The 26,608-nt window shown below is 44.7% G+C and overlaps 1 protein-coding gene across 14 annotated transcripts in view; it reads left to right on the forward strand.

The window, feature by feature from the left end:
- NSD1 (nuclear receptor binding SET domain protein 1) overlaps positions 1-25,335 on the forward strand; it is an 84,622-nt gene extending 59,287 nt beyond the window's left edge. For all 14 annotated transcript variants that reach the window (XM_084839401.1, XM_084839390.1, XM_084839395.1 and 11 more), the window contains exons 10-23: positions 874-992; positions 2,112-2,255; positions 2,791-2,914; positions 3,189-3,389; positions 3,566-3,745; positions 4,712-4,868; positions 11,647-11,852; positions 13,311-13,423; positions 14,827-15,096; positions 16,403-16,519; positions 17,576-17,717; positions 18,457-18,563; positions 19,280-19,481; positions 20,934-25,335. In XM_084839401.1, coding sequence (XP_084695527.1) covers positions 874-992; positions 2,112-2,255; positions 2,791-2,914; positions 3,189-3,389; positions 3,566-3,745; positions 4,712-4,868; positions 11,647-11,852; positions 13,311-13,423; positions 14,827-15,096; positions 16,403-16,519; positions 17,576-17,717; positions 18,457-18,563; positions 19,280-19,481; positions 20,934-22,840 — 3,989 coding nt within the window. In that variant the 3' untranslated portion in view covers positions 22,841-25,335. The remainder of the gene's footprint in view (positions 1-873; positions 993-2,111; positions 2,256-2,790; positions 2,915-3,188; positions 3,390-3,565; positions 3,746-4,711; positions 4,869-11,646; positions 11,853-13,310; positions 13,424-14,826; positions 15,097-16,402; positions 16,520-17,575; positions 17,718-18,456; positions 18,564-19,279; positions 19,482-20,933) is intronic.
- Positions 25,336-26,608: the final 1,273 nt, after the last annotated feature.

Here is a 26,608-nt window from a genome sequence, read left to right on the forward strand (position 1 = left end):
ATTCCTCAAAGTGGGGTTCTACTTGTGTTCTGAACCCCTGTTCAGACCTTGCCACTCCATGTGGCCATGTCAGGGAATGAAGGGGTGGGGCCTGGCACACATGGGGATGTTGGGGGCAGGGCCAGTGTATGTGGCCCCGTCCCCACTTTGAGCGCTCATACATTCTCTAGAACACATAAGTAGGCCTTAATAGTAAGCTAAGCAAGATTCTTCTGTCACATAAGTAACTAAGGTGTAAGCAGGTATTTTTATATGAACCAGGTCCAAATGTGTCTCATTAGATTGAATTGGCTTTCAAAGGAAAAAGTCTATGGTACCTGGAAAATCTGAAGGATGGATCTGACCAGAAGACAGTTCATATGGTAGGGGAGGGATAAGTAACCATGTGACACTCAAATGTCTCCGTTGACTTAACTTTCTGAATTGTTTGCTGACACTGGCCATATTTTCCTCCATGATCACGAGGATGAGAAATTTCCTGTTAGCTGAGGTAGTTTCTTAGATATCAACTGTTTTGCTGTGTGGTGTTCAAAGGGATACCCAGAAGTACCCTGTTTATAAAATTCACTGGCACTTTCTTCCACCTGATGGTATTGGAGTAATAAAACAAGGAGGTGGTTGGTCTCTGTTTTGATCCAGAAATGCTGAATACAATATGAATATTCCATTATGCACAGTATGCTGTCTTGTGAGAGGTTTGCAGCCATTTATTTTGAGTGGAATGAAGAGTTAAGGTTGGGTATAGTGTGCCCTACTTGCACAAGATGGTAAGTGATTCTGGTGTTTAAATCTGAGGAGCAGAGATATCAGAATTGTCTCAGGGTGCAGTTATTACCCTGTGGTCTTGAAACATGTGCTTTTTCCCTACTACAGCTGCTGAAAAGGTACTCGGGAAACAGAGAAAGCGAAAGCGGCAACGGCGTGCTCTTACTGCAGCTCCATATAAAAAAGAAAAGGGTGAAGATGTACTGAGAGAAACACCAAGCTCTGAGGTACTGCTAGTCTTTGGGTTCTGTTAATTGTGTGAAGTGATACACTTGACTACTTCGCTTTTGAAAAACAAACTCTGAAATAGTTGACTGTGTTGCACAGGGAAAAAATGGTATAAGGGAGACCTCTCAGCAGAAATGGAGACTTTTGCCCAAGAGTATTGTGTCTCTCTAAACTATTAGCTCACTTTAAAATATTGCTTTAGCTTGGAATTCATTTTAAGAGATATTGTTGGGTCAGTTTCATTGCTGAAGCCTATTTTAGATGATCGTATACTGAATTTCCCTGGACCAGTTGCTTTGACATTCTCTTATCAGAATGTTTTTATCATAGTCACTCAGCTTGTCTTAATTCATACTAAATGGAAGTGTAAGCAACACACGTTGAACTTCCTGTATTTTGTACATTGCACAAGAGCATGGATGGTGCTTTTGCTATGAAATTGTTTTTCTGCTCTGTGGTGCTTTCATGAAACAGGAATTAATGCTGTTTTTCTGCAGTCAGTACATTTTCTATGGTCTTCCTGGACAACATCAACTGGTGGTTGGAAGTGGAAGTATACCACTTTTCCTTTGCAAGGTTTAGCACCAACAGAAGGGTTCCATCCTGTAAATCAAGGTTTCTTATATTTGTTTTGTGGCCACATTGATAACCCACCCTGTTCTCACAATGAGGCATTACTTTTATAAGCAGACCAAAGTGTTCATATTAGTGAAAGAATTAAACCACCTCCTTTGAACACGCTAATTTTCAGTAGATTTGTATTGTGTATAGATTTGTACGGTGGCGGCTCTGGGATGGTTATGGAAATCTCCCATGCTGCTTAGTAAAGATACTGCAGTAGGTTAACAAAACAGACATATTGAATATTTTGTATTGAAGTTCAGAATGTTTCTTTCCCTCAGTGAAACCTTAAAGTGGAGCAGTGTGAGGAGAGTTAGCACCACAGCATGAGGCATCTTCTGCAGGCAGATTGATTAGGGCTAGAAGAGTTACGTGCAGCTCAGCAAGCAGGTTGGCGGAACATCTGTTTTGTAGCCAAGCTAACAGCAGCCCAGAGAAGGGGGCGGATTAAAGAGAAAATTTGACTGTCCAAAATCTCAATTGTTCCCCTTTTAAAGGGAGATAGGACTACTCATGGCATAGCTGGAAGCCCCAAGGAGACTACAGAGGAAGGGTCTGAAAATGACCATGGAGTGCCTTCATCCAAAAAGATGCAGGGGGAGCGAGGAGGAGGAGCCGCCCTCAAGGAGAATGTGTGTCAGGTAGAAACGCTTTGCTTGAATGCTGCTAACTGTGAAGATGACCCTGAAGCAACAGCTAGGCTATCGAGGGACAGATTGGGTTAACAGCAATCCGTGTTCTCCAATCCTTTGTAGAGCTTGCATGCAATGCTGTTTTGGCTTGTCTTGCTGTTTTGCCCTGACATAAGCTTTTGCAAACTCGACTTTTGAGTCTGTTAACTTTGACATGAATGTTTTCTGTCCGCAATGCTTATTATGTGTGCCATCTTGGTACTTTTGGGATAGACAGGACGTGTGAGTGTGTGTATATGCAGAGGAATTGCAAAAGTGAGTTAAAGTGTGCCTTGTAGGAGGGACCTGAATGGGAATTCTGAAATGGGATAAATCACTGGAGTGTTTAATTATTTGAACTCCACAAAAGTTAGCTGTGTGCTTAGACAAAAGGTATTGTTATCAAAAGAAGTTTCAGCTGGGTTTTGTATGTGTGTGTAGGCAGGGATTTTATTTTATTTTTTTAAATGAGCCTGAGATAATGCTCTGTCTCATTTCCTCACAGATCTGTGAAAAACCGGGTGAGTTGTTGCTGTGTGAAGCTCAGTGCTGTGGTGCATTTCACCTACAGTGCCTCGGGCTCTCAGAAATGCCAAAGGGCAAGTTTATCTGCACGGAGTGTTCCACAGGTACAGTACCTGGGTGGGTGGACCAGGCTCCCTGATAATGTGCTCTGCTCTTGTGCTGCTTTCAAGTGTTGAACTTGTTGAAAACAAATGGCTTTGCTGCATGGAATGGGTGGCTCTGCTGTCCGCCAGACTGGAACAGTCTAGATCTTGTGTGTTGTTGCCTTCTGCCATGATAGTTGCTTTTCATAACGTTATGCTTTAGTGCTTCTTGGGACTCTTCTTCCTTCTGTACTTTGAATGCTGTCTTCCTCTGTTTTGCTTCCCTCTCCTTTAGGGCTGCACACGTGTTTTGTATGCAAGAACAGTGGAGAAAATGTGAAGCGTTGCTTGCTTCCTTTGTGTGGGAAGTACTATCATGAAGAATGTATACAGAAGTACCCTCCCACAGTCATGCAGAACAAGGGCTTTCGATGCTCACTGCACATCTGTATGACTTGCCATGCAGCTAACCCAGCAAATATCTCTGCATCTAAAGGTAGAGTAAAAGTACCTTTTTGTGTTCCGTTCAACTGTGCTAACATTCTTCGGGATTTTTCCTGTTCTTTGGTATTTTGAATTTGGAGTTGATTCCCCCCTCCCCCTTAAATCTGAGTCTTAATGAATGATTTAAGGTTTTTTAAAAAATATAATTCTAACATGTTTCACTGCCAGGTCGCTTGATGCGTTGTGTTCGTTGCCCGGTTGCATATCACTCAAATGATTTCTGCCTCGCTGCTGGGACGGTGATCCTTGCTTCCAACAGCATGATCTGCCCCAACCATTTTACCCCTCGAAGGGGCTGCAGAAACCACGAGCATGTAAATGTCAGCTGGTGCTTCGTCTGTTCAGAAGGTAATGTATTCAGTATTAAGCCTGGTGCATTTTGGCTGTGACCATTGCTCTGAGTGAGTATTGGAGGACATTATTGAGGAGGGGAGGGATGGAAAACTAAAGTTTGTGGTGAAGGCAGCACTCAGGAAAAAGGACAGCAAAAGTATATTTGACTCTCTCCACACTCACAACCTGTTATACGTAAACCTTAACATCTAATGCGTTGAGTGGGTTTGACTGGCTGAATCCGCAACTTTGTTTACTTACTACTTCTTTATCCCGTTCTTCCTCCATAGAACTTGGGGCACCACATATGGTCATCTTCTCCCCCACCCCTTTTTATCATCACAACCACCCATGAAAGTGGGTCAGGCTGAGAGATGGCGATTGGCCTGAAGGCAACCAGTAAGCGTTGTGGCAGAGCAGGGATTTAGACTCAAGCCTCCCCAGTCCAAGTCCAGCATTCTGACTACCACACCACACTGGTTCTTGCTAATTTATAATGCAGAAGAGCTGTGAGTTCCCAGTAGCCCAGAATAAAGGTCTTGGGAGTGTGCTATACGCTTAATAGTGGAAAACATTTTTATGGAATTAGGGAACCGAAAAAAAGAGAGGATTACAATCCTGTATAGAGTATTGTTCTGTGTTCTCCTATATAACACTCTACAACATCCCAGGTCACGCAATAATAGAAAAAGCATATGAAACAAGCACTGCTGGTTTGGGAAGGCGTAAATGTCCTGTCTTGCAGGTGCATCTATCTGCAAATAGGTAGGGTTGCATTTAACACTGATGTATTACATTGGCTTAGACACAGTCAAGGTCTCTAACAATAAAACTGTAGGGTGAAGGTTACTTTGCTCTAAAAACCAGTATGACACTGTTTTGACCCACTTCTCACCCTGAGAGCTGGAGTGTGATTTAAGGTTTGGATAAGGTAAAATCTTCCTTGGGTGTTCCTGCCACATCTGCCTTTCTTTCTCACAGGTGGTAGCCTTTTGTGCTGTGAATCCTGCCCTGCAGCATTCCACCGGGAGTGCCTGAACATTGACATGCCAGAAGGGAGCTGGTACTGTAATGACTGCAAGGCTGGCAAGAAACCACATTATAAGGAGGTGGTCTGGGTGAAGGTGGGCCGTTACAGGTGAGTGAAGGAAAGCAAATTCTGCTACATTGACAGTACTATTTCATGTTTCAATCATTGTCCTCTGGGAAAGCTAGAGCCTGCTTATTTCTGCTTGTAGTAATGTCCTTTTGTAGACACATTGCAGTAAATGCTAATAAGATGCACACCCCTTTACATGTGAGCTTATCACAGGGGTGGGGAACCTGTGCCCCCCAAGATGCTGATGGATGCTAAGTCCCATCAGCTTCAATCAACATGGTTGGTGATCGGAGTTGTAGTCCACCAATATTTGGAGGGGCACAGGTTCTTCTTCATGGTCTCGATGAGTATCATGTATATGGTTCTGCGCTTGTGCAGAGCTTCCTTCAGAACCTTCTAGAGCTAAGACTTTTAGGCAGGAAGCCCACCTTTCCCCTACCTGTGCATCCCTAGGGGTGGTGCTCCTGCCTTTCCCCGTTTCTCTTTGACTGCTTAAGTAGCATCATCATTAAGAGCCTTTGTCGACTGAATCACTTATCTTCTGGAGATTGAGCCGAGCTTGTTCTACTACTAGTATTGTTTTTCCTTCTTCTCTTCTTCTTTGCAACACTTTAGTGTTTTTCTTGTACTATGTTTCTGCCTCTGTGGTTCTGCTTCTCAATGGCCTGTGGCCTTTCAGGCTCCGTTTCGTAAACGTGCATATTGTGGCAGTAAACTACAGCCAACAGACAGCCGCAGTCTCTGCCTGTACTGCTTTGGTGAAGCACATGTGGTAGAATTGTGTACACGTTGCCAAGGATTTACTAAACAAGCACAGTGGAACCAGTCTTCCCGCCTTCGTGCAGTCTGGATTGTGCCCAATACAGATTGGCTGTAAGCTGTCTCTCACGATGGCTCTGGCGTTGTCATTGGCCTCGGTACCATCTTCGTCAGCCACATCCCAACCATTAGTTCCAACTGCCACATCAGCATTACTACAACTGGTACCTGCTCCTTGACACCCATCACCAGCTCTGGGCTGCTCTATGCCAAAGAAGTCTAAATCCAAACACTCTTTAGCCACCAATTGGGCAACTGAGCTGAAGAAGAAAAAGAAGTAAAAGGTGGTAGACTAGGATGTACAGTCACTGCCACCCATGTCTTCCCTGTTTTAAAGGATGAAGCTGCTGTTTCCCAACTCCAGCCACCCCCACTGTCACTCTTGCTTTCACCCATCTCTATCTTGCAAAACCCCTTCAGATATCTCCAGTGGCATCAATCCTCATTGCTGTTTTTACATCAGAAGGAGAGATTCCTTGCCTCCCCCTGTTACCCATCAAAAGCTACCTTGGATCTCACCCTGTGCATGGTCACCACAGTAGAGTTGCTCACTAGACCCAAGAAGGGACTTGCTTGATTTGCACTACTCAAGGCACTCTGACTGATTCTACTTGGAAAGAAGGGGATTGAGATCTTCCTGATGAGAGCCTTATGACAGTCGATATTCTCGCTCTCCAACCTGCACTTGGGACAGGAGATCACCAAGGAGATATTCCCCACCAAGACACTATAGAGAGCGTCCGTGGTACGTTGAACCATACCCCCCCTTGGGGAGGCCTCCACAGCATAGATGAGTGGCTGCACGTGACCCCCGCTCCATCATGGCAACTCTATCCTGGCCTCTGATGTTAGAAACTATAGTGTCATTGCCCTCGGTTCCCATGGTCCCAACCACCACACTCCCAACTAGGCCACTAGTTTCACTTCCACAGTCTTTAACTCTTCGCACAACTCATGCTGGTCCCGGGGAATCACAAAGTCCGGTTCTTGCCACTTGGATCATGACTATCCCTGCCTTATCACCTGTTCCTCAAACAGTGCCTGTCCCTACAGCCACGACTACTCCACTAACTCCACAACGCAACTAGAATTGGACCCTGATGACTGTCAGTTGAATTCATCCAAATCAGCCCCTCCCTTGGAATTCTCTGCAGACCAAGGAATCGGAGGTCACTCATCACCATCGCCAGTGGAGGATAATCGCCCCTACATGGAGCAGTTGAATGGCTACATCTGAATGGCTACATCTTTAGGACTGGATGCCCAATGAGTGGATCCAGTCAATGATCCAGTAGTGAATTTTGTCCAGACTCAAGCTACTGGACCTGTTGCATTACTAGTCCTCCCTTCCTTTTTCAGAGCAGCGAGAGCATCTTGAAGAAGCCTTCCTCTGCCCTGCCAATGTCCAAATGCATGGAGGATCCCTGCCACATTCATCATGATGACTGTACCTTCCTTTTTCAAGGACTGTACCCACCCTAACATCTATTATTTTTGTGTCTGGCCTTAATAAGGCCTCCTCAAAGCCTCATTTCACACTGACCGACCAAGGACACAAACTGGATGCGATAAAATGCAAAAATTATTCTACCGCTGCACCGTTGCTCCACATAGCAAACTACCAAGTCTGCACGGCTTGATACCAGTTCTTTTTGTGGTAGAAGATGGCCTCTCTGGATATCTGCCAGAAGGCAAGAAGGAAATTGCCTGTCTTTGTAAGAATGAAGGCATTTCCTTAGCCAAACAACAAGCTAACATGGCAAAGTGCAAAGCAGATTGCAGGTGAAGTCTGTGGTGGGAGCCATCGCTCTGTGGAGACATGTGTGGTTATGATTGGCAGACTTCACCAAAAATGCTTGACCCCTGTATAGAAGGTATGTCCTTTGACAAACTGGGTCTATTCAACTCAGTGACAGATGATCTTAGACCATGTCTCTAAGATCTTAGTAAAGAAGATGGATGTTGGTGCAATACAACCACCTTACTATTCACACACCAGGCACTGAAATAGGGTTCAACATCAGCATCAACCGGCTTATTCTTATACTGATTGCTCCTTTCAAAAGGCAGGATCCCAGCAGTCCAAATGATCCTTCCCTTCAACTCAGTACAGACAACCATCATGTCAGAAACAAGGTGATGGATGTAGGGAGCATCTTGGAGGGAGCCTAAGGGTACCAACGCACCGATTTTTGGCACTTGTTTAAGTAGGCCAAATGGGTCCTTGCCATTTTACAGTACAGTTACATGATTGAATTCCGTCCTCCCCACTTAGGGTTCCTACGTGTTATGGCCTCCACTCCCATCTTGTCCCAAGCACTCGGATCCAGTATATTAGAGCTATTTTGCACTCAGAACACACCGGAGCATTTCTTCCTTCTGACAGGACACACATTCTGATATCGATGACCTGCTCCATAATGTCCCAGAGTTTGGTCTGTGTTTCTTCTATCCAATGCCTACTTGGACTCATGGCAGCAACTACTTCTGTCACCCCATTTGTGAGGCTCTAAAAGCTACTGCTGCAGACATGGTTTCGCATTGCCTTCCACCCAGAAGAGGATTCACCCTGGACGCAATTACTATTACCCGATTTGGTCTGGCATTCCCTTCAGTGGTGGATAATCTCTTCCCGCCTTCAATGGGGGTTCCTGTTCTGATGAAGACAACCATTCCAATGCCTCAACCTTGGGTTGGGGAGCACGTTGTGGACCTTATCGAGTACATGCAAAATGGTTTCCTGAGCAGAAAAAGTATCACATCAGTGGCCTCAAATTATTAGGTGTCCAGAAGGCCATAATTCACTTTGAAACCATCCTGCAGAACCAGATCATGCAAATTTCAATGGACAACACCACCACTGTTTGGTACATAAAGAAACCGGGAGGGGGGGGCACCCAAGCAGAGACTTTACTGTGGTTCACTCTGAATCTCTGGGATTGGGCCATATCTCAGAACATCAATTTGCTTGCCATCTATCTAGTGGGGAGGGAAAACATGTTGGCCGATGTATTAAGTCATTCAGAACAGATACCGCATGAGTGGGTTTTAGACCAATCACACATAGTCTGTTCCAGCTCTGGGGAGTACCATGGGTCAACCTCTTTGCCACCACTGAGAACGCTCAGTGCAACCTCTTCTACAGCAGAATGGGTTTTGATCAGTTTTCCCTGGGAGATGCATTCCTCTGTTGATGGGACGTGCTTTTTCTATATGCTTTCCCTGTAATTCCCCTCATCACAAGGGTCCTGTCCAAGATTTGGTGAGACAGATAAGACATCATTCTGGTTACCCTGTACTGGCCCAGACAGCTGTGGTTTACTACCCTGCCATCCCTGTCATAGGGAGTCAAATTCGCACTGCCCAATTCACCATCCCTCCTAACCCAGCATAACGGCCCTGTTTGGCATCCAAAACCTCAGATCATTCTGGCTCACAGCCTATGAATCTGATGCCCTTGCCCATCCCGATGAACATCGAAGCAGACAGGTGTTAGAAGCAGCCAGAGAGCCCAGCACTCTGCTTTAAAGTGGTGAGCATTCCTACAGTATGCAAGTTCCATTCCAGCTGATCCCGTCGCTTGTTCTTTTCACTGTGCTTTCCAGTTGCTCTTGAAACTCCACGAGAAAGGAATTGGCTTGTTGTAACTATGAGTCTGTTTAGCGGCCATGTCCACATTCCACTGTCATATTCAAGGGTTTACCATTCTTTCTCATTCAGTTACAAAAAGATTCTTCAAGCCACTTAAGAATCTGTGTGTCCCTCCTCCAGTTTCCAAGCCTCTTCCTACCTGGAGCCTCTCCATCATTTTGACCACTCTAATGTCCTAACTGTCTGAGCCTCTTACTACATCCATCCTTTGTCACCTTATCTTTAAGGCACTCTTCCTTGTGGACATAACCTTTGGACAAAGAGCAGGTGAACTAGCTGCTCTCCATTCCGACCCTCCATTTTCTGTTCTCCACAGAGGCAAAGTGGTACTCAGACTGGACCCAACCTTTCTACCGAAGGTGGTTTCTTCTTTCCATATCAACCAGGACATTATCCTCCCTCTGTGTTTTCCAAATCTGACTAAAGCTTTGAAGTCTTCCTTTCACACATTAGAGGTACAGAGGGCCCTTCCTTCTACCTACACCAGATGGCTTCCTTCAGAAAGACCCCCAAACTCTTTATCTGCTGTGGCGGTGGGGGGAAAATAAGGGCTCCTCAGTTTTGACACAAAGACACTCTGCTTGGATCTCTGACATATTATGCCTTGCCTCAGCTTCCAGTACCACATTTGGTATAGGCCCACTCCACCAGGGCTGTTGCCTCTTCAGTTGACGTTTCGAGAGATGTTTCCAAGAATTATGCAGGACTGCTACATGGTCCAGGCCCATGATGTTTGTTAAACACTGCTGCCTTGATAGTTCGAGCATGAAAGGATGCCTCCTTTGGATGGGCAGTGCTTTCCTGTATACTGAGTTCCCTCCTCCTGGTAAGTCACTCATTAATCACCCATATGTGTGATGTACAGAGACCATGAAGTAGAAGGACAGGTTGCTTCACTGTAACTGTAGTTCTTCAGTTTCAACATTTTTATTAAAGACTTGGAGGAGGAGGTACAGGGGATGCTGATCAAATTTGCAGATGACACAAAATTGGGCGGGATAGCTAAATACCCTTGAAGACAGAAACAAAATTCAAAGTCATCTTGATAGACTCGAGCGCTGGGCAGAAAACAGCAGAATGACATTTAATAGGGATAAATGCCAAGTTCTGAAGCCAGGAAAAAGAAACCAAATGCACAGTTACAAGATGGGGGATACGTGGCTCAACAGCACTACAAGCAAGAAGGATCTTGGAATTGTTGTCGATCACAAGCTGAATATGAGCCAACAATGTGATGTGGCTGCAAAAAAGGCCAATGCTCTTTTGGACTGCATTAATAGAAGCATAGCTTCCAAATCCTGTGAAGTACTAGTTCCCCTCTACTCAGCACTGGTTAGGCCTCATCTGGAGTACTGTGTCCAGTTCTGGGCACCACATTTTAAGAAGGATGCAGACAAACTGGACAGGGTTCAGAGGAAGGCAACAAAGATGATCAGGGGACTGGAAACAAAGCCCTATGAAGAGAGACTGAAAGAACTGGGCATGTTTAGCCTTGAGAAGAGAAGACTGAGGGGAGATATGATAGTGCTCTTCAAGTACTTGAAAGGTTGTCACAGAGAGGAAGGGCAGGATCTCTTCTCGATTATCCCAGAGTGCAGGACACGGAATCATGGGCTCAAGTTACAGGAAGCCAGATTCTGGCTGAACATCAGGAAAAACTTCCTGACTGTTAGAGCAATACGAGAATGGAACCAATTACCTAGGGAGGTGGTGGGCTCTCCCACACTGGAGGCATTCAAGATGAGGCTGGACAGCCATCTGTCAGGGATGCTCTGACTTGGATTCCTGCACTGAGCAGGGGGTTGGTCTCGATGGCCTTGTAGACCCCTTCCAACCCTAATATTCTATGATTCTGTGATTCAAGTGGACACCTACCCTCCTACCCCGCTACAGGTGTTCTGGTATGTACTACACTATCCTCTCAGTTTGGGGATGTCGCTGTGGCATCCTCAGAGAAACTGAGAGGAATGGCGGGAAAGCCGTTCTCTAAACATGTGCAGGAGGGAAGTGGAATGGCCTTCATGCCTAAAAATTTCACCTCTAGAAGGTTCCAATGGAAGCTGTGCGCAAGCACAGAACCCATATGTGTGACTGCACAGATGACCAACAACTTAAAGAACTACAGTTACAGGCAAGCAACCTGTCCTTCCCTGCCCTTGGCTTATCTGCATGGCTGCTGCTGCTGCAGTTATTTCCACACTGGTAAGTGAATATTTTGTGCTGTTATGTTGTGGTTATGTTAGCAATTAGGCAGGCGATGCACCTCCAAAAGAGTGAATCTAGGAAACAGACATTCCAGAATTTATCCGTGTGCTAATCTGCATTTCTTGGCTTTCTCTGTTACCAGGTGGTGGCCGGCTGAGATTTGCCACCCTAGGACCATTCCTATCAACATCCAGAAAATGAAGCATGTAATTGGAGAATTTCCTGTGCTTTTTTTTGGTTCAAATGATTACCTTTGGACCCACCAGGCTCGAGTCTTTCCCTATATGGAAGGAGATGTGAGCAGCAAGGACAAGATGGCAAAGGGAGTTGATGGCATTTACAAGAAGGGTAACACATTTTTTGTTTTTGCTCTAAGGAAGTGCTTAGTACACAGCTGCAAAAGCTAATAATCCTTGCCATGTACTTCAGTGGTCTCTAGATAGTGTTTTTAAAAAGGGTTTATACTTCAGGAGCATCCCTGACCAGAGTTCTATAATCATTAGATTCAGTCTAAGTTACTTGAACATTTTCACTAGTTTTAACTTGGGTCAAGATTAAAAAAAAGACGTTGACTCTATTCTGTCCTTTTTCAACCTAACAAAATCAAATAATAACCAAAAACGTATTTTGAGGAAACAGTGTATTAGAGAGTGGCTTAGTTCAGACAGCACACCAATTATGACTGAAGAAACTTAACTATAGCTTCGCATGAGGTCCAAATTGACAAACCATGGTTTGTGATTGGCTGTCAAACCAGAACTGGAAGTGATCATTTGAAATGTGTTTGCGAACTATGCCTTGTGGTAAATGGACAAACTGTAGTTACAGCTCTTGCTCTTCCTCTGGAGGACATTGGACAGGAGTGCTAAACAGACGAGCAGTTCTAAACCTTGGTTTGCCTGACTGCTTGTTTGGAAGCTCAAACTATAGTGTGATGTCTGAATTGAGTCAGTAAGTTATTTTTAAATCTTTCCTGAAAGAGACTTCATTTGATGTAAGAATTCAAGAGTTGAGTAGATTGCCCTTGGTGAGGACTGATGTGTGACTAATGAGAGGATGTAAAGATAAAACAAATGATTTCAAGTTGTTTGCATTGCACAGAACAATTGCCTTTACCTTTTTGCAACATTGGAACAAAGGTATGTTAAAGTTTCCTGCCCAAGTGGAAATCTCAGTACTGTCTGCAGGTTTGCTACAGACTATGTATTAACTTTTCTTGGTCTCGCTGTATCTGTCTGCATAATGTGACAATAACTTTTAATTGATTGGTCCTAATAAAGGTATTGCCTGACAGTGGATTTTGGCATTTTTCTTGTGGACAGTTTACTTTGTTTTATGTGTAACTTTATTATATAGCAGCTGGAGGAGTTAAGCATGTATACCTAAATTTTTTTGAATTTTTTGGAAGTGAAGCCACCCAAGTAGTTCATACATTTGTCTCTTCCTCTCAAAGGCATGAAGTTGGTTATTGCCATTTGCCACAGATGATACATTGCAACTTTTATGTGTTCATTCAGCCTGACTTGGCACCATTTACCAAACAACCCCCTCTAACTCTTGCCCATTGCCAGTGTTGAAAAGATGGATGGGGGGGCGGGCGGTAGAAAGCTTACATTCTGCACGGCTTAGGATTTGCCCCCCTCCTTGTGGCTGCTGTCACCTTTCCTGTCCATTACTGATGCACATGTTCACATACAATAAAATGCAATTCAAATACAATGCAAAAGTGTGCTGTCAACACTAGGAAAGTATATATAAATGACGGAATGCCTTTTCAAATATAATATGAAAGTTTTCATAACTTAGCTCTGCAGGAAGCCGCTGTGCGATTTGAAGAGCTAAAGGCACAGAAGGAACTGAGGCAGCTGCAGGAAGACAAAAAGAATGATAAGAAGCCCCCTCCTTACAAACATATCAAGGTGAGAATGCAGGATATGATAGCCGATGGTGGGCTTGTGCCAATGTGATGCTTCCAATCCCTTCAGCATGATGGAGTGAGTGGACCGCAGGATCATGTACTTCCTCCGCCGGACTTGACCATAGATAAAGCACCAGTCTTCACTAACCATGGCCTGCTCTTAACTATACACTCCTTTTGCCCATCTCTTACTTATACCTCATCATGTGCTGCTACACAGGGTAAAGTATTGCGGTGGACAGACTGTGACACAGTGGATAGTGATGTTAAGTCAACCACTCAGTTGGATTCCCAAATTGTGTTGGTTTTGTTCCCGTAGTGTAGATTATGTAGGTCCACAATAGACTACGTTAAATTCAACTCTGTACTGACCCTCAGCAAATCTATGGTGTATATTTTAAACTGTATAAAATTCTGTTCAGAAGTTGTAGGGATTGGGTCCAGCACCTCTGCAGAGGCACCCCCAACAGCCATGGGTGATTTGGAGTCCGAAGGGGAGGAGGCAGAAAAGTTTGTGGAGGTGTCGAGGTTGTGGGAGACTGGCAGTCCCAGAGTGGAAACTGTCCAGGTGCAAACTAGTCAGTTGGAAAGTAGCCAGCAAGGACCCTCTTCACCTGTGGGAATGCCAGAAGAGGAGGGGGAGGAGTTAGAAATACGAGATCCAGGGTGAGATGTTGGGCTAGGCGGGAGGAGGCATTCCAAAAGGCTGGCTGTCATGGAAAGGTCGCTCTAGAAAGAGCCACCCTAAGGGAGGGCATAACCAGTCACTCAGGTTGTCGAAGAGACAGCTGGTGCCAGTTTTCATTGCAACAATCTAACATAGTGGGTTAACCAGAGGGAATTGCTTGTAGCCTAAGTGGTCCTGTATTATGCAAAGCTCTCTAGAGACTTCTAGCTGTTCACAGGTTCCAATTGTAACCTGAGGCACTGCTAATCTAACTAGTTTGCATAATAAAAGCAATTGTTTTGCACGTCTGACTTCTCTGAGACAGGAGGCTGGACACTTGACAGAAGTAGGGAGTTTCTTGGTTTGATGAAGATGCATGCTATTTCTGGCAGTGGTTTGCACCATCCCTGCAAGAGCCCACCTTACCTTTTTGAGATCTATTACAATGGTTGATAATGGAAGTGGAGGATGCACTTTCTGTGCTTGTCTTCATAGCAGTTCAGCTGTGCCTGAAGATGTTGCCAAGAGTAATGAGTTTATGATATGCATAAAAGTGTAATACTAATCCATTCCCACATGGCTCCCTCATCTGTCACCTTAGTAAAGATTCATTTTGATCTCTATATACATAGGATGGATTTCAGCATACTGCTGGAACATCCTGCCAAGCTCTGTTTTCACAATAATGCTTAGTTAGGCCAACCATTTCGCTTGGTGTTGCCTATTTGTGTTTATAGGTAAACCGTCCCATTGGCAAAGTACAGATTTTCACTGCAGATCTGTCTGAGATACCACGCTGCAACTGCAAGCCTGCCGACGAAAACCCCTGTGGCCTCGACTCTGAGTGTATTAACCGTATGCTGCTATATGAGTGTCACCCTGCAGTCTGCCCAGCTGGGGAGCGCTGCCAAAACCAATGTTTCACCAAGAGGCAGTATCCTGAAGTAGAAATCTTCCGCACACTAGCACGAGGCTGGGGCTTGCAAGCCAAAAGAGACATTAAAAAGGTATCTTTTGTTTTGCTGTTTTATTTCTCCATCCCCCAGGTGTAGTTTTTACAATCAACATCCTACACTGTCCATAAGTGAAATTTATTTTCATTAAAACATGAGATATATAAAGACATGAAATGAGCCGGCCTGAGATACATGTGTACATATGTGACAGGATTTTTGTTTCTCGTGGTTACCTAATGGGATCGATCAGGTTTTTTAAAACTCATATAAAAGTTGGATTCTGTGATAATGGAACCTTGCAGTGATCCAAACAAGATCTAATAGAAATCAATATATGCTAAGGATTTCTAAGATAGTTAGCATTGATTGCCACTCTTCTTTACCCTCCCTCCAGCCCAAATTGATGTTGGGTTGAATGCCCAGTTTTTATCACACAAATTCTGGGTTTTAAGAAACAGACTGAAAAGGTGCCACAAATTGATTATTCATAAGTCCATCAAATATCTTCTGAGTAAAAGGATCTTAAATGCTGTATTTAAATTGGGTGGATTATTGGTTCCTTCTAGAAAATATCTGCCTTCTTCAGTTTTTACTGTACAAGTTAACTACCACCAGTGCTTGAATTGCCAGATTCCTTAGGGGAGGATGTTCCAAAGATGTGGGGCCATCACTGAGAAAGCACTGTCCCTGGTCCCCACCAAACTGATCTTCTTAATGGTGGCCTAAAGAGCATGGCATCTGAGGCCGATCTTAGGGTCCAGGTAGGCCCACAAGTGTGTAGGCAGGGTATAAATGTATTTGAATGGTGGGGTATAAACATAAATAAATACATGGTCCTTCAAATAACCTGGTCCCAAACAGTGAAGGGCTTTTAAAGATATTAAAACTAGCCGTTTGGATTGAGCTCAGAAGCAAATAGGTACCTGATGTACCCGATGCGGGATCAGTATATGTACATACTGCCTGGTGCCCACAAACAGCCTGGCAGCTGCATTCTGCACCAGCTTGTAGCTTCTGGACTTTCAAAGGGACCCCTGGTTAAAGAGCAGTGCAGCTCTCTAGCCTGAACATAACCAGTGTGTGACTATAAGAATAGTCGTGTTGCCATGGTATGGCTTTTAAGGAATACCACTCCGAACTTAAAATAGAGATGTTGCCCCCTCAGGCTGTCTCTCCAAGGAACACTTAAAAGTTTGGCATTCCTGAAATGCGTATATCCAAGTTAGGAATGGCCATTTTTGTCTTTTGTTGGTATAGATACCTATTTTTCAAACTGTTTGATTTGGGTTTATCTCAGCTTTGTATTTGGAGTAGGAATAGTTGTTGTTTTCATCTCCTCCCATCCCCACACTTTTAGGGTGAGTTTGTGAATGAATACGTAGGAGAACTAATAGATGAGGAGGAATGTCGGGCCAGAATCCGCTATGCTCAAGAGCATGATATTACCAACTTTTACATGCTGACCTTGGACAAGGTGTGTGGATTTTTTTTTTCTGTTTCCTGTATCTTATGGCTAGTTTTTAGTGTTTGGAGTGCTTAACAGAAAAGCCCCTGAAATGTAAATGCTTCATCTTATATTGACCACTGCTAACTGGACTATTAGTCCTGTTAGCATTGGTTTTAGAAAACGAGAACTGCTGATGGTGTATATATGCAAAGTTCAGGATTTCCTGGGGCACAATGTTCTGCTTTGCTGTGGGCAAGCTATGCGGAAAATCAATTCAGCCAAGTCAGAAGGCAGGCAGAGATCAGAAGCACAGTATTACCAGTCAAGAAGAAGGTTGGTCCAAACGCAGGGTCTGAGGCAGAGCCAAAGTCAATTGCAGGCAAGCCGTCCAAATCAAGCACTGTCCAAGGAACAGGGTCTTACAGGAGTCCAGGAGTCAGCAGCATGAGAGATCAGTCCAAAGAAAAAGCAAGGTCATGAAAACTAGGTTTGCAAGGCATTTGGAGCTGAGATAAGCTGTTGTTCCAGCAACTGGTAGGTCTTATCTGAGAGCTTATATAGTCAAGTCTCCCAGCGACACACCCAGGTGCAGCTACAAGCCATTAGTTCTGGTTTCAAAGTCTCCCTGTCTCCGAAGACACTTGCTCTCTAGTCAGACTTTATTCTCGAGAAGCCTAGTTGCTGTGGGTCTTGAGGTGTGTGCATCACCTCCAAGTGGTGGCCTGTGCCTCCACCCTCTGGCACCAATGTGCTCTAGGGCTGACCAGATGCTTGGCCTCCTCCTACTCCACAGGCAAGGTACAGCTGTCGGGGGGCCCATCCAGGGGCTCCTCAGGATACACCATTGCTGAATGGCCCAGTGTTGCTTCTTTGCAACTGCTGGACATGCCTGGGGTATCACTAGAGTCAGGGGTCCCAGAGGGTCTTTAGGTTCTGCATTGTCAGGGTCTTCATGTAAAGAGTCATCCTGGCCCAGGTCTGAGTCAGTTATGACACACTCCATATCTATATTGGGTTGGTTGCAGTTGAGAAAAAGGTTCTAGCTGTATCTTTAAGAGGCGGAGTTCTTTCCTGTGGTTTTAGGATCGAATCATTGATGCTGGACCAAAGGGTAATTATGCTCGCTTTATGAACCATTGCTGCCAGCCAAACTGCGAGACTCAGAAGTGGTCGGTGAATGGAGATACCCGGGTTGGGCTTTTTGCCCTTACAACTATCAAAGCAGGTAAGTAGCCCTCCCCTTTAGAAGTTTTGTTTCTAAATCTTTTGGGGCATATGTCCAGAAATAAAACACTGTTTACTAGACAGTGTTTAGCCCAAATGTTTTAACTATTCTTTTGTTGCTGATAAAGCCCAGTAGAAAAGCATCAGTGCTTGAGAGGGGTGAAATGGCCAAGCCTGTAACGTAAAGCAGTAGTACAGAGCTAACGCTGGCCAGAATCCGCCAATACAACACTTATGACCACTTCCATCAAGGTGTCATTTCCTGCACTGAAGTAATTTGAATGTAGGAAATTTAGTTAATCCTTTGTGTAGTTAAGACTATGTGACAAGTGCATATCTGTCTTTGTGTACATGCAGCAAAAAGCTGTAATTAGCAGCACCTTTCTTCCAGTTGTGCACACATAGGCAAATGTGTTCATCACATTTGATGAACTCCACGTTAGATTCATAACACAGGAAATTTCATCCTGTGTGTCATTGAAATTTTGCCCTGTGTGAAGTGGCCTTTAGAAGATAAGGTCATGAAAACATACTAAGTCTTGGACCATTGGTGCTAGTCTGCCCTTGAATGTCAACACGTGCACATGAACACAGTGGAAAGTAGAAGAAGCAGATTTCCCCTCAGCACTTGTAAATCTTGTTTTGGGGTAGACATTTCATTCCATTACTAGAAGTCAAATGTCATGCTTAAAAAGTCTGTTATAATCCAGATGAGTCTCACTGATTTCTCTCATTACCAGGGACTGAGCTGACGTTCAACTACAACCTGGAGTGTTTGGGGAATGGGAAGACGGTTTGCAAATGTGGTGCCCCAAACTGCAGTGGCTTCCTTGGAGTACGACCAAAGGTATAACAGCCCATCTTTGGAATTCTTTCCTCATCTCCCCAATGAGTTGGCATTGGCCTCACTGGTTATTTAACGGATGGGAATCCTGTTTGCTTCAGTGTGGCTCTGTTCTACAGGATGCTATTCAGTGTGGGATTGATGCTGCTGCTAAAAGTAACACCCCTTTAAAGCTGTTGCCCACGCTGCATTTTTAAAAGCAGTTGAAGATGCAAAAACAGGAGGAAAGGCAACTCAAGGAAAGATTTGTGTTAAATGCCTTAGGGCACAATCCTATGCATGTTTGGACAGAAAAAATCCCACAACTCCCTATGCTGGCTGGGGAATGCAGGGAGTTGTAGGACTTTTTCTGTCTAAACATATGTAGGATTGCACCCTTAATCTCTCACACCTGCTGTCCTTCAGCAAGATCAGGGCAAATGTTGCACTTCAGTGTCTCCTTGGGCCAAAATAAATCTTTTTTTGCTAGATCAACAATATGAGCACATTTCATAGCAGGGGGGCTTCTCCCTCTTTGGGTTTATTCACACAAGGAAAGTACAGTCTCGGACTACTCAGGATTGGACTGCTTACTACCCCTGAAGAATTGTGATTGTGACTGTAGGCTGTTTCCTCATGGTACTTCATTAGGTCAGCTAAAAATGTTTCACATAAAGAGATATGAGGACAGGCAGTTGTTCTCTTTGAACAATTGCTCACTGGAATTGTTCTGTCTCTAGAACCAGCCACCTGCCACAGAAGAGAAATCCAAGAAATTCAAGAGGCGTCATGGGAAGCGCAGGTCGCAGGCAGAAATCATGAAGGAACGAGAAGATGAATGTTTCAGCTGTGGGGATGGCGGCCAGCTGGTTTCCTGTAAGAGGCCAGGCTGTCCCAAAGTGTACCATGCTGACTGTCTCAATCTGACCAGGCGGCCTGCAGGTCAGTAATGTGTTGTCATTACTATTCATTGAAGCAAAGTATAACGGTTGCACTGATGGCACTGCCTTTTTGCTCTGGACTTAAGATGCCCTTCTAGCTAGCAGGATTTTTAGCAGCTGATGACAACTCCTGTAATGCACACCTGGAGAGGTCAAAGGACCAAATAAACAGATGTTCCACAACTTGTTTGTTTTTTAATGGAGGGAGCACATTCTGTCACATACACACTAGCCCTCCTTTAACCTCTTCTGTGCTTGCAAGGTTTGCAACATAACAAGTTTTTTAAAAAAGACAAACTGTGCAATTGCATGCCATTTCCCTTCCTAGAGATAGATACAATTTAGTATCCCTCCCTGTGGCTCTTTGGATATGAATTGTTTGTGCTATGTGGGCGCGTAATTGCTAACAAAAGTGGCATGTGTCATTTGAATGAACTAAGGTGAGGAAGGGACCCAGGTAAGCAGAGGGGGGAGAGAAGCTAGAGGGCAGCATATGCATATCACAAGCAGCAGCAATTGGAACCCAGAGAGACCGACACCATCTCTGGCACATTTCCTTAAGATGGATGGTAGGGCTGGAACTCCATATGTCTCTACAAAACTTGCTCAGCTCCCCCTTAGGCCACCACTCTAGCCCATCCCCAAACCCTCCTTCGAGTGCCTCCTCCGAGGGAAGTTTGTAGGAAGGTAGCAAAGGAGAGGGCTTTTTCGGTGGTGTCCTCCCACCCCGGATTGTCTCCTCAGTGAGGTCCACCTGGCACCAACATTCCTGTTTTTTGGTGCCAGGTTAAGATTTTCCTCTACTCCCAGGCATTGGACGGCATATGATGGGGCCTTTACATTTTAATTTAGGGCACAATCCTATGCCTGTTTAGACAGAGGAAATTCCTACAACTCCCAGCATTCCCCAGCCAGCATAGCTTTAATCCCTGTTGTAAAATGCCTTGGGTCTTTTTCTGAATCGGGCATCTTAATAAATTTAGTACCTAATAATAGTGAATAATAGTGTAGAAGTTGCTCCTCCTGAAGCAGGATGCCCACACCAGCTATGTCTGCAGTGCTTGTTTGCAGAGTCCCTAATTCTCGTTCTGTAAGGCCCTGTTCATTTGCTATTTGGGATTCTTTCATTCTCTGTAGAATAAAATATATTTACTGAGGTCGAAATTTTAATTTTAATTGATACTTTTTTCATAGCTTGAATCAAAAATATGTTACAATACAGTTATTAGAACTGAATCAGTACTGAGCTGGGTTCCTGATATTATATAAATACTGTGTAATTGTATAATAGCAGCTGGGTGCCTAGTAAATTGGAGCTGAGTTAGCTGATGCATTCCCTGAACACCCGCCATCAGTCAGGGTTTTCCTGTTACTTGCTTTCAGTATTTTGCTTCTCTGGCAAGAGAGTTGCCCGGTTCCCCCTCTCTTAATGGTTCCTTCTCCCATGCTGCAGGGAAGTGGGAGTGTCCTTGGCATCAGTGTGACGTGTGTAGCAAAGAAGCGGCTTCCTTTTGTGAGATGTGTCCCAGGTCCTTCTGCAAGCAGCATCGAGAAGGCATGCTTTTCATCTCCAAACTGGATGGACGCCTGTCATGCACAGAACATGATCCTTGTGGACCTCACCCTCTCGAGCCAGGAGAGATTCGTGAGTATGCGCCTCCCACAGAATCAGCAGCTGGCTGCCAAAACATTCAGCCATCAGACCAGCAGCCTGCGGCTACAGGCCCGAAATCTCAGCCATCAGAGAGGCTACCTCTGACTGTGGCCCTGAGGATGCAACCCTCAGATAAACCACCTTCCTCTTCATTGGCTCTGAGGCTAAAGTCCTCAGACATGCCACCTTCCTCTGTCGCACTGAAGCTACAGTCCTCAGATAAATCACCCTCCACAGTGGCACTGAGGCTACAACCATCAGACAAACTACCCTCCACCCTGTCCCTGAGTTTAAAGCCCTCAGACAAATTGCCCTCCACCCTGTCCCTGAGTTTAAAGCCCTCAGACAAATTGCCCTCCACCCTGTCCCTGAGGTTAAAGCCCTCAGACAAATTGTCCTCGGCCCTTGCCCTTCGATTGCAGTCATCAGACAAGCCACTCTCTGCTGTGGCTCTTAGGCTGCATCCCTCAGAAAAATCTCCCTCTACGGTGGCCCTGAGGTTACAGCCCTCTGAAAAACTAGCCTCCACTCTTGCCCAGAAGTTGCAGCCCTCAGAAAAACTATCCTCCACTGTAGCTCATGAGCTACAGCCCTCTGACAAGCCGCCTGCCACAGAGGCATCAGGACCTCAGGACAAGCTGCCTGCCACAGAGGCGTCGGGACCGCAGACAACAGACAAAAATGCCACTGTGGAAATGCCAGAGCCTGAGAGGTTAGACACGTCATCTTCTGCAAACACACCCAAGTCTCAGGTGTTAGATGAGCCATCTGCCACAGAGACACCAAAACACCAGGTGTTGGACAAGCTTGCAGAGCCTGAGTCTTTGAGGCCTCAGCCACTGGATAGGTCTATTTCTGTTGGCCCACTGCTTCAGCCCTCAGGCAAGTCTGTTGCTTCACTGTGTCTCAGACCTCAGCCTTCAGCCAGGCCAGTCACCCCTATAGCCCTGAGGTCTAAACCTCCAGAAAAGCCAGTTACTCCTGTGGGCTCATGGCCTCAGACCCCCAATAGGCTTTCTACCCCAGTGGATGCTCGGCCTGTGGCACCAGACAAGCCTTCTACCACCACAGGCCTGAGGCCTCAGCTATCAGACCGGCTTCTTGCCCCATTAAATCCAAGGCCTTTGCTTTCAGAGAAAGCACTGAGGCCTGTTGACCAGAATGCTCAGCCAAAAGAAAGAGGCTCTGTGACTGTGGAACAGAATCCTCAGCAGAAAGAACGGACATCTGTGTCTGATGAGCAGTCTTGTAGACCTACAGGGAAATTTTCAACATACGTGGGACAAACAACCTGCCCACTAGAGAACTTGCAAATACATGAAAAGACCTCTTGGCTTAATGCAAAAGCGCTGCCATCTGTGGAGCAATCACTTTGGACAGCTGAGAAACGGCAGTCTCCTGAGCACAGCCTTTGTCCGGGCCAAGAAATGGCATCTGCACCCTCCACGGAGCAGACATTTTGGGCAACAGAAAGTTTGTGTGCGTTTGAACAGCCCCCTTGGCCTGGAAGGGAAGCTCCACTGCCTTCTGGGCAAACTTCGTGGCTGACCAGAAACATTCAGACATTTGAGCAGATCTCTTGGCTCTCTGGGAAAGCACAAACACCTGTGGGGCAGGACATTTTGCCTTTGACTGAACAAAATGCGGTGCTAGTACTGAACCAGGATTCTCCTGGCCACGAACCTACTGAGTCTAAACCTAAGTGAAGCCAGTTTGAGGCCAGACGGGTCACCATATTTGTTTTGTTTGTTTTTTTAAATTGTATGGGGAAAGGTATTTTGTTTTTGGGTTTTTAAAAAAAAATCACTTCCCCAGATCCTTAACCTTCAACAACAACAACCCACCCAACCTATACAGGTACATTTACCTAAATCTGAGTGATGCCCACCCAAGGAGCAAGAATGTAGACGGTCTGTTCCTTGTTCATTTTGCAAACAATAAAGCTGAAATAAAGGAATCCACTGTGGATAAAATCTCTAATTCCATTGAAATAATCGATTTACTAATCTTGCATGTCTGAGTGACAGACCTGCATTAATGGTGTGTTTCCTAGATTACCCCTACATAGTTCCAAAGATGTAGGTTTCCTTGCACCTGTTCTCATTAGATGCAGGCCAGCCATTCTGCACTGGCACCTCACTTTTCCACAATGTTTAACTTATGAAACCAGTTGTTGGGAGAAGGGAAGGGACTTGACAGTTTTTTCCCCTTATTCTCATTCCTCACAGTTCTGCTTTAGAAGTGTTTGCTTGACAATATGCTGCCAGGGCAGAGCTTGTCAAATACAGGTGCTTGGGGGGGGGGGGAATGTTACTTGAAGTTAAATGAGAAGCCCAGTTCTACCAGACAGAACCGTTAACTCCTCTGTGAATACCCGAGGTTCCTTCACAGGCCCTGCAATTGTAGGTGGGGATAAAAGAAAAGACTTGGATCTTTAGTGCAGTGCAGTCAGAGCTCCCACTTCAACAGAATTTTGACCACTAAGAGCAACACCAGGTTAGAGCAATGAGTAAATATCTCTTCTGGATTTTGCAGTGCATCATTGCTATTCCCTAACTTTTTTGTCCACCACAGTCTCTTTCCAGCCAGTGATTAGTCATTGTGGACAAATGAACCCAATGTTGCCCTTTTCCATTGCAAACATGTTCTTAGAAATAATGTTTGCTTTGTTTATGGTAGACCTAGCAGCTTTGGTGCACTCCTCTGGCTAAAGTATAGTCTAATTCAAAAGATGGAACAGAACTGATAGCCCATTAAATGTGTCCAAGATGGAAAGTTTATTGTTAATCTTACCTGATTGGTCTCTGGCATAATGCATCTCTCGTATTACCCCCAAAATACTGAAAGGCAACTTGAACTTAACTGGGCTACACTGAAGAGTCTCTGCATGTCAGAAACAAAGTCATAGTTCTCACACTGGAACATGAAGGGCTCTAGCATCTGGCTGAGATCTCTGTTCTTTTTCTTCATCTCCATTTTACGGCCAGTGCAACATTATGCCTGCTGGGTTGCCAGGTTTGTATTCTGTATAACTCTGGTGGAAACATTTAGTGTTGCCTAACCAGACAGAAATGTTACCTCCAGACTGAAATACAGCGTGCTGTGGTACTGATCAGGTGTCACTATAGAATTACAGTTGGGCATCAGAGAAGTTACTACTTGGGCCTGAAAATGGCTTATGTTTCTGCTGATCTTGGATGTAGGAGAGGCAAGCAGCCATACTATGAGGGTACTTTACATGGTGGTTTCAATTCAACACTATTATGTCAGGAAGCAGCTTGACCATCACCTCACCCACCCCCGCCCCTCCTGCAAACATTTTCCTCCTTTATGTTCTACTTGACTACACAGCTGAAGTCACACAGTCTGTCATGCACCGGCTTCAAGTAGCAAACTTTTGGCCAGCTCCCATTTTGTCCTTTTTAGATTTCCAGGTTTTTGCTCAGAGCAGCGAGTCCTAGTTCAGTCCCCACCCAAATCCTCTCACCTTGGAACAGATAATGCTGGGGTATTCAGATCCTATAGGCAATTGCCAGTATTGCCATTTATACATTCAAATTCTGATCCATAACTTTTCCAGTGTTGACCCACAATGATGGTACCTGCTCGGCACTGCAAAATATTCCCTGTGCAGTTGTGCGTCTCATCCTCTCCTCTGAATCATTTCACTCTCTCCAAGTACAACTAGCGACTTTGTAAAGCATTATGGCCAATGGAATCTTAGTGCTTAAATTTGGTTTTCCTTGAAGACCTGCAGGCCCAGTGCTGCTCCTTGCTGAAAATGGGGAAATGCAAACACCTTTTGTTTCTGCAATTCCTGAATAAAGAAAGGGAAACAGGACAATTCTTCTGAATGATTGAGACAGAAACAAGAAGCCAAGGGCATTTTACTAAAACATTTTTTTAATGAAATGATCATCCTTTTAAACAAACAAGCAAGCCAACTCAGTCATGAGGCTCAGCATATTAAATATGTGGGAGCCCCCACCCCCACAAAGCTCTAAATTTTACATATCTAGGCCTGAGCCGGACTTTGTCATGTAGATTGTGTGTTTAGGGCTTCCTTTGTGCCAGCCCCTCCCAGCCAGCTGTACCTGTAACAAGAAAGATATCTGCACTGCTTTGTCCAACTCTGTTCTTGCAATGTCATGTGTTTTAACTAGCTATTTGTTTCATGGAAAAATAATAATAAACTGTGAATATTTTTGGTGGAGGCTATTTTAAATCTTTAAAACAGAGAACATTTCATTTTGAATCACTTCTCCTAAGTGCAGGTTCTACGAAACAAGTATGTGACACTATAGCAAAAAGGATTCAATGCAGCAGCACATTCTGAATCTTTGGCTAGGAACTCCTGTTTGAATTAAGGTGGATTTTTTTTGCATGGCATTTCAACCCTATTGCCTGGCATCTTGCTTTATTTTGCCTTGAGAGTCTCTCTGTACAGATTCGGTTTTACAGTCTGCTCCTTCCCTGAATTCATGAAAACAAGAAATAGCTAAATTGAAACTAAGCATCTCACAGACCTGTGGTACACATGTGTGTCCATGCATGTCTGTATACAGTGTTATCCAATACAGAAAGCACCTCTCCAAGGACAGAGGCTGAGGTCTAGTTCATTAGGGTAAGCAAGGAACCCACAGCTTAGCAAAGAAACAGTAATCAGCAGCTGGTCCTTGGTCAACACAAGGCATGAGTTGTTTCCTCTGTGAAATGGGAAGAGTTGCTCACTTGCATGAGGCAGAACATCTCATCAGGAGGACCAAGCAGAAGCTGGGTGTTGTAATACTTTGAGGAATGGCTGGCCAAAAGCACACGGGGCAGAAAATTAAACTACCTTTGCTAAGAGCTGGGCTGGCAGAAACAAAATTTAGACTGAAATAGTTCTCACATGCTGGTCTAGTCTGCTGTTGCTTACATGGTACCCTCCAAAGGTGCGGCATAATAATAAGTTCCAGATGTTGTTAGACTACCATTCCCATCAGCCCCAGCCAGCATCACCAGTGGTGACTGATGGGAATAGTAGTTAAGCATCTGGAAGGTCACAAGTTCCCCAGCTCTGGTCGAGTACAACATAGAGCTTTGCACTTTATGCACCTGTAGTCTGTGCCAAGATAGGCCAGATTCTGTGGCAATAGTAGATGAATTCTGTGGCAGGAGGATCATGCAGATAAGCTGATTTGCACACATTTTACTTATTTCATAACCTATTTCTGTTTCTGCTAATCATAGGGAAGGGCAAAAAACTAGTGTCTCCTGCAAATTTGGCTCAGCATCTCTCCATCCTGGGCATCTGAAATTCAACCAGGAATTGCCCCCCCCTTTTTTTCCAACCTTAGACATTATTATTTTTAATTGAAAGTGGCGATGCTCAGAATGTTGAATGCTATATCCAGTACCAGAATCTTCAGTTGCTCAGTATGTTCACAGAATTATGGAATACCTGTAGACCTGAATATAGTGGAGCCAGGTAG

This window comes from Heloderma suspectum, chromosome 2, assembly GCF_057233095.1.
Source record: "Heloderma suspectum isolate Gila_16-S chromosome 2, 16-S_ref, whole genome shotgun sequence".
In the NCBI taxonomy this organism is placed as follows: domain Eukaryota; kingdom Metazoa; phylum Chordata; class Lepidosauria; order Squamata; family Helodermatidae; genus Heloderma; species Heloderma suspectum.